The sequence below is a fragment of the Rhinoderma darwinii genome, chromosome 3 (assembly GCF_050947455.1).
Source record: "Rhinoderma darwinii isolate aRhiDar2 chromosome 3, aRhiDar2.hap1, whole genome shotgun sequence".
In the NCBI taxonomy this organism is placed as follows: domain Eukaryota; kingdom Metazoa; phylum Chordata; class Amphibia; order Anura; family Rhinodermatidae; genus Rhinoderma; species Rhinoderma darwinii.
The window spans coordinates 244,061,631-244,075,215 of NC_134689.1; the positions used below are offsets into that span (position 1 = coordinate 244,061,631).

The 13,585-nt window shown below is 42.4% G+C and overlaps 1 protein-coding gene across 1 annotated transcript in view; it reads right to left on the reverse strand.

Moving 5' to 3' along the window:
• The window catches only part of LOC142748010 (src substrate cortactin-like), a 73,386-nt gene that overhangs the window by 45,867 nt on the left and 13,934 nt on the right, over positions 1–13,585 (reverse strand). Inside the window, exons 2-4 of the mRNA XM_075855128.1 lie at positions 9,242–9,325; positions 6,601–6,674; positions 1,575–1,704 (exon numbers count right to left, since the gene is read on the reverse strand). Coding sequence (XP_075711243.1) covers positions 1,575–1,704; positions 6,601–6,674; positions 9,242–9,325 — 288 coding nt within the window. The remainder of the gene's footprint in view (positions 1–1,574; positions 1,705–6,600; positions 6,675–9,241; positions 9,326–13,585) is intronic.

Sequence of the window (13,585 nt, forward strand, 5' to 3'; positions counted from 1 at the left end):
TTCCCTATTGCTTTGCTATTTCTCCTCAAGTTCACCTGCACAGATGTATTAAATTCACACTCGGGCTTAGGATCTCCACATCCACATTTTGTTACATTCACCCCATCTTCACAAAATTAATGAAAGATAGTCACAGACCCTACAGTGTTACCAACCATAAATTGTAAAACATGCACACACCTTAAACCAGTGCTATAAATGTGGCCCTCTTTACCAAGGCAACATAACAAATTAACAAAAATGACTTGCTTTGGGTATATAAATTTGGATTTTTGATCATTTGATTTTGATATGTTACCTATACGGCTTGTTTACACATAGCAATTATCATTACAATCCAGAGTGTTTGATAAAAGACGATAAAAGTTTTGTTCAACATTGGTGCCGAATTTTAGATCGTGGATATATATATATGAATATTGGCAGTAAAATACTCTCTACCTGCGGAAAAAGAAAAGTCAATTCCTCCCTGTCACCCTCCTCTTTATTCAGAATGTTTATTCTCCTTGTAGTATGAAAACATTATCAGTAGTAGCATTTAACACTAACTCCATTATTAGAAGAATTACCCATAAAAAGCCGTGGTAAACTATAGAGAGGTTTAACATGTGATCATGTGCTGGTCAGTGGTATAAGCAGCCGCCTACCCTATGTTATTAGTGGTGCATGCCACCTTTTAGGTGCGTATTTGTCAGTGTTGCTTGCCTCGTGGTGCACATTTGGAGAGGGCACCAGGAGTTATCATTCAACACATGTCTTACAACAACCTGTGTCTGCAGCAACATCATCAAATGTGAATCTACACTTTAATGCTTGTCTGTGAGCCTCCATTTAAAAACCTATTAGGGTATGTTCACACGGCCAAATTTCAGACGTATACGAGGCGTATTTTGCCTCGTTTTACGTCTGAAAATAGGGCTACAATACGTCGGCAAACATCTGCCCATTCATTTGAATTGGTTTGCCGACGTACTGTGCAGACGACCTGTTATTTACGCATCGTCGTTTGACAGCTGTCAAACGACGACGCGTAAAAATACAGCCTCGGCAAAAGAAGTGCAGGACACTTCTTTGGACGTTTTTGGAGCTGTTTTCTCATAGACTCCAATGAAAACAGCTCCAAAAACGGACGTAAAAAAACGCCGCGAAAACGGCGTGAAAACGCAGCGAAAAATGCGAGTTGGTAAAAAAACGTCTGAAAAGCAGGGTCTGTTTTCCCTTGAAAACAGCTCTGGATTTTCAGACGTTTTTGTAGACTACGTGTGAACATACCCTTAGGACTATATTAAGTGATCGTAATGTGGCTTTAATGCAGCACGGACAAGCCTTACAATGACATAGGATCACTGAAATAAACTATCCGCTAGAGGTTTGTGAAATTATATATGTGTGCATATTTGTAAAGATACTTTACAGAGAAAGAGACAAAAAGAGGGAGGGCGAGAGAGAGATAGAGAGAGAGCGAGAGCGAGAGATAGAGAGAGAAAGAGAGAGAGAGAGACATAAAGAGAGAGAGAGCGTGTGCGAGATACAGACTAATTACAGGGTCATATGCATTATATTATATAAATTACCTTGTCCATCCTATCCCTCTCTGTTCCAAATTCTCCCCCATATCCATAAGATGCTTTGGGACCCTGCTGAAATTCTTTCTTCTTCAATTGCTCGTGCTCTTTAGACACATTGCTTCTTAATTCCTTTATGCTTTGGGGAAAAAAAATAAAGAGTGAAGGATATTTTATACAAAATAGAATCTAATGGTTTATGAACATTTCTATATATCTTGTATTACTGTCATTAAGAACCACTTTGGCCGATTGTTTCAATGAACACATGAATTACAAAAATATGCGCATGTAATTCTGATTAAAAGACAGATGTGGAGTATCTTACTTATGCCATGACAATGTGTTCTGCTTCTCCTCCCTAATTTAATCATAACCCCAGCCGCAAATGAGACCTTGACTGTGCTACAGAATCCTTATCTGCAGTAACTGTATGAAGTCTCAGTCATGAGAGGGGTTCATTTTTCTGTGAACCTCCCCCACCTTTTATGATCAATCAATCACAGTCAGAGAGCCCTTCCATAATTCCAGCTTGAATCTAGGCCCTTATGTGCATTGTGTATGAAAAATTATCTGGTATCGGTGACCAAGAAATGTGTCGTCACTCTCATGTACAGACTAAGATTTACAAGCATTATTTTTTCACACAAACTGAAAAATATGGAATGGGAGATGTATCTTGATAGTGATACCAATGAGAGGATAAGTACCCAGATTCTCCAGCTACTAGCTGAAAGGCTAAGACTTAGGGCTTATTCACACGAACGTGGGGAAACTCGGACGTGAAAAATTGCAGTTTTTCACGTCCGATTCCAACCTTGTGGGACCCGCGGTTCCCCATAGACTTGAAACAACGGCCACGTGAACGGCCCCATTGAAATACATGCGTCCATGTGACGGCCGTTGTCTTAACGGCCGTCACACGGACGTAGGGCTGGGTGATTAATTAAATTAATTTGCCATTTCAAGTTGGCATGATTCTGGATTTGCCCAGAATCATGAAATCGTTACAGGCCCCATCCCCATAGCAGGAGACAGGAAAAAAAGCTTTATTAACAAGCAGACACACTGCACAGCATGCCGACAATGAACAGGAGCAGCAGTGAGGGGACTGGGGTTTATGTTATACTGTGAGTCCAGAGATTGTTTTATACGGAGTCCCGTTCTTCCGGGCAGCTTCTTAACCCATTCAGTTCCTGCTGCATTTCAAGGATTAAGAAGTTATAGCTACCCCATAGCTTCTTAAAGAGGCTCTGTGACCAGATTATAAGTGCCCTATCTCCTACATAATCTGATCGGCACTGTAATGTAGATAACAACAGTGGTTTTTATTTTGAAAAACAATCATTTTTGAGCAAGTTATGAACAATTTTAGATTTATGCTAATGGGTTTCTTAATAGACAACTGGGTGTTTTTTTTACCTTTTTACCAACTTGATGTTGTAAAGAGAAGTGTATGACGCTGACCAATCAGTCACCAATCGGCGTCATACATTTCTCTCTATTCATTTTTAGCTGTACTCGCATATTCGCACTGCGGATCTCTAGACTTACAACAAAAAAAAACTATGGATATCACAAATATTATGGATCAGGTTATATTGTCTTTGTGTTACTTTTCCTATCTTGGGTATAACATTTGCTCATCACGGCAGCAGCAGTGCAGGACAATCCAAAAGGCTGAGAACAATGAAAGTCAAGAGGGAGACCCTGTGGTGGATGACTTTTCAATGGACAGGTAGCAGAGTTACATGATGGGGAATTTTATTTCCAGCTGTGTAACTCTGCTACCGGTCAAAGGAAAAATCATCCGCCAGAGTACCACAAAGAGACACATGGGAATCAGACATGATGGGGAAACATTTTTCCCTGTGGTGGATGACTTTTCAGCTGACAGGTAGCAGAGTTACATGAAGGGGAATTATTTTTCATTGACGTCTCTTGAAGTTTCTATTGCAGCGCAGGGAAGAAGACAGAAGTCGTTGGAGGTGAGGAAAAGTTGTTTTATTCTTCATATTACTAACTTGATTTTTTTTGCTTTGCAGGTTCCATTGGACTGTTTGGACTACGCAGTAGATTTGTTGGATTACTTCAATGATCTACGTTTTTGTTTTTTTATAAAATGATCACAGAGGGTTGTGTGGGGGAGTTTAAATTAAAAAAAATATATTTTCTTATGTCTGTGTTTTTTTTAATACTCTACTGCCATTACCAAGGCGCTAATAGTCTGATTGACGGCATCCATTACTAAGGTGGGGATTAGTGTGAGCCAGTAAAAAGGCTGCAACTAACCCGCCATTATTACCCCTGGTACCCACTGCCACCAAGGGTGCTGGAAGGAGCCGGGTGCGGTCCAGTACCTGACCATCTGTAGTGATGGGCGGGCACTGGGGCAGCCACAGGCTGGTATTATTAGGCTGGGAGAGGCCAGAAACAGTGGCCCTTCAAACCCTGGTAATGCTAGGCTGCTGCTACTATGTTGTATTTGGCTGGTTATGAAAAAAGGCGCTTATAAAGTATTAAAAAAAACACAGACATAAGAAAATATTTTTTATATTGAAATTAGAACTCCCCCACACTACCCTCTTTCACAATTAAAAAAAAAAAAAAAATGTAGATCATCGCAGTAGTCCAACGAATCTATGACGTAGTGCAAACAGTCCAGCGGAACCTGCAAAACAAAAAAATAAAGTTAGTAATATTTACAAGATGTAGATAGCGCCACACATGGCCCTCCTGTAGATAGCACCACACACGGCCCCGTTTGTAGACAGCGCCACGCACGGCCCTCCTTGTAAATAGCGCCACACACTGACCCCCTTGGAGATAGCGTCACACACAGCCCCCCTTGTAGATAGCGCCACACACAGCCCCCTGTAGCTAGCGCCACACACAGCCCCCTTGTAAATAGCATCACACACAACCCCCTGTAGATAGCGCCACACACAGCCCCCCTGTAGATAGCGCCACACACAGCCCTCCTTGTAGATAGCGCCACACACAGCCCCACCGTGTAAATAGCGCCACACACAGCCCCCTTGTACATAGCGCCACACACAGCCCCCCCCGTGTAAATAGCGCCACACACAGCCCTCCTTGTACATAGCGCCACACACAGCCCTCCTTGTAGATAGCGCCACACACAGCCCCCCCCCGTGTAAATAGTGCCACAGACAGCCCCCTTGTACATAGCGCCACACACAGCCCCCTGTAGATAGCGCCACACACAGCCCCCCTGTAGATAGCGCCACACACAGCCCCCCTTGTACATATCGCCACACGCAGCCCCCCTTGTAGATAGCGCCACACAAAGCCCCCCATAGATAGCGCCACACAAAGCCCCCCTGTAGATAGCTCCACCGACACACAGCCCCCCCTGTAGATAAAGCCACACACGGCCCCCCTGTAGATAGCGCCACACACGGCCCCCTGTAGATAGTACCAGTCACAGCCCCCCTGTAGATAGCGACACACACACACAGCCCCCCTGTAGATAGTGCCACAAAGCCCCCCTGTAGATAGCACCACACACTGACCCCCTTGTAGATAGCACCACACACAGCCCCCATTGTAGATAGCGCCACACACAGCCCCACTTGTAAATAGCACCACACACAGCCCCACTTGTAAATAGCACCACACACAGCCCCACTTGTAAATAGCACCACACACAGCCCCCTGTAGATAGCGCCACACACAGTCCCCCTGTAGATAGCGCCCCACACAGCCCCCCTTTTACATATCGCCACACACAGCCCCCTTGTACATAGCACCACACAAAGCCCCCGCGTAGATAGCGCCACACAAAGCCCCCCTCGATAGCGCCACACAAAGCCCGCCTGTAGATAGCTCGATCGACACACAGACCCCCTGTACATAAAGCCACACACGGCCCCCTGTAGATAGCGCCACACACGGCCCCCTGTAGATAGTACCACACAAAGCCCCCCTGTAGATAGCGCCACACACACACAGCCCCCTGTAGATAGTGCCACAAAGCCCCCCTGTAGATAGCATCACACACAGCCCCTCTTGTAGATAGCACCACACACAGCCCTCCTTGTAGATAGCGCCATACACAGCCCCCCCCCCCCGTGTAAATAGCGCCACACACATCCCCCTTGTACATAGCGCCACACACAGCCCCACTTGTAAATAGTGCCACACACAGCACCCCTGTAGATAGCGCCACACACAGCCCCCCTTGTACATATCGCCACACACAGCCGCCCTTGTAGATAGTGCCACACAAAGCCCCCCGTAGATAGCCCCACACAAAGCCCCCCGAAGATAGCGCCACACAAAGCCCCCCTGTAGATAGCTCCACTGACACACAGCCCCCCTGTAGATAAAGCCACCCTGTATTACCCTCCAGAATCAAGCAGAAGCTATGCTCACGTTTCCAACATACTAGTTGGTACCTAGAGAAAACCCATGTGAGCTCCCTACCGCTGCCTTAATATATTTCTACACATACAAAATGTGGTGACTGTCCTTCAACCGGTGACTGGCGTGTCCCTCTTGCCTCTTCTTCTTTTCCTAAACAACTCATCATCTTTCAATATCTGCCCAGGATAGCCACCAACCCTTTAGTCTCGGCCAATTGCCTTCCTCCCTGATGAAGCTCCTCTATAATCTTGTTTCCTACTTTTATTGACATTTACTTTTTGCCTGCCATGAGGCTCTTTATTGGTCTCTGTAGATGAAGACATCTGGCCTTATACAACCTTGCCAAAACGTATCTCTCAAAGAGCCATGGTGAAGGCCTAGCCTATATGTTTCCCTTCCACTCCATCCCTATTGTGTCTCTCCTTTTCTGACCCTGATCCAATATTTGGCTCAATAAAAACAGTTTGAAAATAAAAAGATGAAAAAATTAAAGAAGCAATACAAAAATCAGCCAAATACAGGGAAACTCGAATACAGAGGAACCTCTCCAGGTATATAGTCAAATATCTAAAATTATATATATTTTTCCATTACAGAGATGTGTATACCGTTTAACTTCCTATTATGAACTCGTATAATGACTCACTCTATATGTTGTGGACGGCCAGATCCTTGTATGGTTTTTGCCCCCCAGCGCTGTTCTTCTTCTGTTATATCATTCTGAGGAAGAAACATTTTAATGTGGTTGAACCAGAATAGTTGTATTAACTTCTACTATCTACACACAAAAAATGAGTTTATAGAAAATAACCTAGGAATTACAGCTAAGGCTTCGTTCACATCTGTGTTGGGACTCCGTTCATGGGTTCCGTCGGAACTTTCAGTCAGGGGAACCCATGAAGGGAATTCAAACTGAAACAAACAGAAACCATAGGTTACCGTTTGCATCACCATTAATTTTAATGGTGACAGATCCGGCGCAAATGGTTTCCGTTTGTCACCGTTGTTTAATGGTTCCGTCATTTTGACGGAATGAATAGCGCAGTTGACTACGGTATTGATTCCGTATAAAGAACTGAACCCTTACACAACGGTGACAAACGGAAAACATTTGCACCGGATCCATCACCATTGAAGACAATGGTGATGCAAACGGAAACCTATAGTTTCCGTTTGTTTCAGTTTGGATTCCGCTCATGGGTTCCCTTGATGAAAAGCTTCAACGGAACCAATGAACGGAGTCCCGACGCAGATATGAACGATGCATAACACACATTTCCTTCCCTATAACTAACTGAACTGAGACTAGCTAATATGGATACGTATATATATATTTTTAATGATAAAATAGTTTAAAACCTTTTCGACGATGTCATGTTTATAGTCTAGGTATTTTCTTTGGGCCAAAAGTGCACATGCTAAGTACTGAAGCATTGAGATCTGGTTATAAATTCTTAACAAATGTAACAATTTTGGTAGTATATATATGTATATGTATATATATATATATATATATATATACACATACACATAGTAAGGATCTATTTATGGCAAGTTAAAGAGGCTCTGTCACCACATTATAAGTGTCCTATCTCCTACATAAGGAGATTGGCGCTATAATGTAGGTGACAGCAGTGCTTTTTATTTAAAAAAACAATCTATTTTTACCACTTTATTAGCGATTTTAGATTTTTGCTAATGAGTTGCTTAATGCCCAAGTGGGCGTGTTTTTACTTTAGACCAAGTGGGCGTTGTACAGTGGAGTGTATGATGCTGACCAATCAGCATCATACACTCCTCTCCATTCATTTAGGCAGCGCATAGGGATCCTTTTAGATCGCTATATGCTGTCTTATACTAACACATGTGCTGTCTTAGGGTATGTTCACACGCTGAGCCAAAAACGTCTGAAAATACGGAGCTGTTTTCAAGGGAAAACAGCACCTGATTTTCAGACGTTTTTTGAGCAACTCACATTTTTCGCGCCGTGTTTCGCGCCGTTTTCGCGCCGTTTTTTCGGCCGTTTTTGGAGTTGTTTTCAATAGTCTATGAGAAAACGGCTCCAAAAACGTCCCAAGAAGTGTCCTGCACTTCTTTTGACGTGGCTGTAATTTTACGCGTCGTCGTTTGACAGCTGTCAAACGACGACGCGTAAATTACAGGTCGTCGGCACAGTACGTCGGCAAACCCATTCAAATGAATGGGCAGATGTTTGCCGACATATTGGAGCCGTATTTTCAGGCGTAAATCGAGGCATAATACGCCTCGTTTACGTCTGAAAATAGGTCGTGTGAACCCAGCCTAAGGGTATGTGCACACGTAGTGACCAAAAACGTCTGAAAATACAGAGCTGTTTTCAAGGGAAAACAGCCCCCGATTTTCAGACGTTTTTTGAGCAACTCGCATTTTTCGCGACGTTTTTCGCGCCGTTTTCGCGGCGTTTTTTACGTCCGTTTTTGGAGCTGTTTTCATTGGAGTCTATGAGAAAACAGCCCCAAAAACGTCCAAAGAAGTGTCCTGCACTTCTTTTTACGAGGCGTAATTTTACGCATCGTAATTGCCGTACGACGCGTAAAATTACGCGTAGTGGGAACAATACAGCGTTATACCCATAGAAAGTAATGGGCAGATGTTTGACAACGTATTTGAGACGTATTTTCAGACGTAAAACGAGGCCAAAAACGCCTCGTATACGTCTGAAAATAGGTCGTGTGAACCCAGCCTCATACTAACACACAGCGAGATTACGCTGTAGATGACAGGTTACAACGAGATTACGCTTTGCTCTGCTGTAACTACCACAGAAACAGTAACGAAGTGCAGAGATTGTGAATAGACATCCCGTGGAATGTCTATTCACTGGCTAAACACTTCAGTATCGTTAATTGAGATCTAAATGTACAAGTTTTTCTTTATATCCAGTTACAGTGGCTACTAGAAACCTTCAATGGTGGTCAGTGAGTAACAGAGATACGAACCCTTTAGCACTTGTATACTAACCATATACAGTAGACCAGGCACTCATGTCAGGGAACAGTTTCATATTGTTTCATTATCCATTTATGAAGAAATTATTTAACCCACAAATGTAGATTTTTTTTTTTCCCTTAGGGCAACTAAACAATACTATTTACTTTTTCTAATGATTGCTTTTGCTCTTCTAGTATTTGTAGTATAGCAAGTAGATGTAAGTTTTATGTTGAATGGATGCTATAATATCAGATCATTGCTTTCTGCTTGCCATACACTATAGTGCAAGTTTATAATGAATAAAGTTGTAGACTCACCACAAAATCTGGATCAGTTTCCCAGTCATCACCTCCTGCAACTTCAGTCACTGCTACATTGTGTCCCACAGCTGCTTTCCACATCTATAGTATATACAAAGAAGTATAATGCATATAATGTCTATGTGACATCCATTAAATACACATTTAAACACCCGACAGTTGTTTTTCATCATAGTCAAGCAGTTATAAATGTATTAACATGGAGTTCCACCATTGACTGGCATTGTAGTCAGCAAATGTACAACCCATTATCTTCGTAATATATCTTTATTAGACTTTTTGTTGTTTTCATATATTTATTGATTATTGTATGTAGTGTATGAACATGTATTCCTACCTAGAAACCATCCAAATGAAATCAGCTAATAGCTGTTGTTGGCAGACGTGGCTTGTTTGAATGCAGACGGCAGCTTGGCATATTCACACATGCATGCCTGATTATTAGGAAATAAACATCCATGTGTTCAAAAGCCTAGCAGCAGAGAGTATCCAGGTGTTAACAAGCCAATTAGACCCACAGCACATTCCCAGCAGGATATTAACAGATCCATCAACAGCATCTTGTTGATGGTTTACAGGTAGCAGCAATAGATTTTTACCCACAGTGCATGTAAACAGCTACATGAAAATATATTACAAAAAAGTATAATTTTAACTTTTTCCTTACCTTGGTTAATCTTTACTATACAGTATATATCCAAGGATAATGAAAGTAGAGTTGCCCTTTAATACTTATGTATGAATTTCTTTCTGGATAATCTTTGCAGCAACAGATAATTTTTAACTAAATCCTGCTACATTTGCACAATATATTATATATAGTTCACTATATATTATATATAGTGCTAACTTTGCACTAAATATAGGCCAATTTTTAGTAAGACAGCAGTTCTGTAAAGGATCTGCCAGGCACAGCTTCGGGGTTAACGCCCATAGATAATCAGTCTGCACCTGCTTCTATGTCTGTGAGACTGACTCCATCTTCCACCACTCAGGGTGGCAGGCTTAGGAGTGGGAGAACCTATCACAGCCTGGCCAGACGGAGCTAGCTCCCGCCCTCTGTCTATTTATACCTGCCTTTCCTGTTCCTCCTTTGCTTGTGATTCTTCTCATTTGTTTTCCTGGCCCTGCTGCAGCTTCTTGTACCATTGTCCTTGCTTCATATTGACCGCGGCTTGCTGACTACTCTCCTGCTCTGCGTTTGGTACCTCGTACACTCCTGGTTTGACTCGGCTTGTTTACTACTCTTCTGCTCTGCGTTTGGCACCTCGTACTCTCCTGGTTTGACTTGGCTTGTTCACTTCTCTTGTTGCTCACGGTGTTGCCGTGGGCAACTGCCCCTTTCTCCCCCTAGCTCTGTGTACCCTTGTCTGTTTGTCGGTCGTGCACTTATTGAGCGTAGGGACCGTCGCCCAGTTGTACCCCGTCGCCTAGGGCGGGTCGTTGCAAGTAGGCAGGGACTGAGTGGTGGGTAGATTAGGGCTCACTTGTCTGTCTCCCCACCCCCGTCATTACAAGTTCCCTACCCAAGACCACAATCCCTTCACTACCATAGACCACCAGGAATGTTTCCATTAGCCACTTCACTACTATACACCACAAGGGGTGTTACCATTAAGCCCACCAGTATCCTAGACCGCGATTATGTATTACAATTAACCTCTTCACTACTGTAGCCCAACAGGGATGTTATGATAAACCCATTCAATGTCCTAGAACACAAGAAATAACATATATTAACCCCCAAAATCACCTTAGGCTGCAAAAAAACAATATGTATTTACCCCTAAACCATCCTAAATAACTATGAATATTCAGCATTATCTCTTTGGTCATCCCAGACCACCAATATTTACCCTTAAATTTTAACCACTAAACTAACTTGGTTTAACCCCCTAGTAACATGGCTATTTTAGGCCTTAATAACTAAGCTATTTTTTGGGGGGGATTTTCCATCGTCTCATTCAAAGAGCTATAACTTTTTTATTTTTGCATCTACAAAGCTGTATAAGGACTTGATTTTTTGCGGGACAAGTTGTATTTTTTAATAGCACCATTTTGGGGTACATATAATTTATTGATTAACTTTTATTAACTTTTTTAATAATAAATTAAATAAAAAGTGAAAAAAATGCTTACAAAATGCTTTATTATTATTATTTTTATTATAAAAAAAAAAAAAAGAAAAGTTAAACACATTTGGTATCGCCGTGCCCTTAAAGACCCCAACTATAAAGTTATTACATTATTTAACCCGCTCGACGAACGCCGTAAAAAATAAAATAAAAACAATACAAGAATTGCTGTTTTCTGTGCATCCTGCCTTAAGAAAATGTGATAAAAAGTGATCAAAAAGTCGCATGTACTCCAAAATGGTATCAATAAAAACTTATCGCAAGGTGCAGGTGGGGTGAGAGAGGGAGCTTCTTCGCTCCAAAACCACTCAGATTCGGCGCTCGCTATTGAGCGCCGTATGTGAGGCGTTAAACGGGCAAGATCAATACTTATTTTGATCTCTCCCGTTCGAGCAGGTCTTCTCCCAGCCCTCAGCTACCTCCGGTAGCTGAGAGCAGGGAGATTTAACTGCTCCCAGCGGTGTTTATTTATTCTGATGCAGTGTCGTAAAAAGGCAATTGCATCGGAATAAAGCCCGCTAGTGGCTGCCGTACAAACACTAATGGGCGGTCATTAATGGGTTAAAGGTTTCTAAAATGTATTCAGGTGGTACACAATCCTAAAAAAAATTCTGTTGCCGTGTTTATTTCTGAAATTCCCCTAGGTAAAATTTGTAGCTGTGCCTATAAGTGCTTATTCAGACGAACGGGATATACGTCCGTGCAACGTGCGTGATTTTCACGCGCGTCGCACGGACCTATATTAGTCTATGGGGCCGTGCAGACAGTTGCGTGATTTTTACGCAGCGTGAGTCCGCTGCGAAAAAGTCACGACATGTCCGTTCTTTGGGCGTATTTCGCGCATCACGCACCCATTGAAGTCAATGGGTGCGTGAAAAGCACGCATGCCACACGGAAGCACTTCCGTGGGACCTGCGTTTTTCACGCAACAGCTGTCAAACTATGAATGAAAACAGAAAAGCACCACGTGCTTTTCTGTTTACAAACATCCAAACGGAGTGTTATAATGATGGCGGCTGCGCGAAAATCACTCAGCCGCGCATCATACGGGGCTGCAACACGAAGCTTTTAAGTGCCTTTTGCGCATGCAAAATGCCACGTTTTTTGCGTGCCCAAAACGCACACGCTTGTGTGAATCCGGCCTAACTCAGAGGGCAAAGGGGGGACACAAAAAATGTTTCTTACGATTTGGCTTTTTGTTTTTTCCTTATCACGGGGCTCAGAAATTCTATGGGTACTTTGGCTAGATTAGAGATTCATTTTATTTCTCTTCTCATTTCTTCCTCTATTACCCGCATTGCTATTACCGTATTTTTAGGACTATAAGACGCAGTTTTTAGCAAGAATAAATCTTGCTAAAAAGTCCCTGCGTCTTATAGTCGGCAGTCAAGGGACTCGGCAGTGCCGGGCTCCCTGACCGCTTCTTACTTAACCCCTTCCTGACTCATGATGTGCCGGCACATCATGGAGCGGGGAGTGGATGATGTTTGGAGCTGGCTCACGTACTGAGCCTGCTCCATACACTGCAGGTGTCTGATGTGTTTTTTTAGCTGACACGCTGCTCTAACGGCTAGGGACTAGCACCGTGAGCTACGCTGTTTCCGGAACTCGTTAGCTCCGAAAACAGCGTACATGGTCGAGTTACGGAAACAGCGTAACTCACTGAGATACGCTGTTTCTGTAACTGCCATTTACTACTATGGGAGTTACGGAAACAGCATAACTCAGCGAGTTATTGCTGTTTCCGTAACTCATCCATGTATTGCATTGTACCAGTCATCTAATTATCGCTGGTTCAAGTCCCCTAGGGGAACTAATAAAATGTGTGAAAAAAAAAATTTCGATACATTTTCAGGAGTGTAAAAAATTATTAAAAGTTAAAAAAAAAAAAAACTTTTCCCATTTTTCCCCAAGCACAATGTAAAAAATAAAAAAAAGGAATGAAATAAAAAGTGATAAAAAAATCGAATGTATCAAAAAATGGCTCTCAGAAAGTGGTGAAACAGAACAAATAATTTTTTTTAACAAATAGTTTTTGCTTTGTAAATGTAGTAAAAGTAGTCAAATATTACATTTTTTCCTATTTTCTGTTGTCTAAAACCTGGGTGCATCTTATAGTCAGGTGCGTCTTGTAGTCTGAAAAATACGGTATGTATATTAGGGAGTTGCTATAAAGGAAAATCCATAATAAACCAAATGTGGCAAT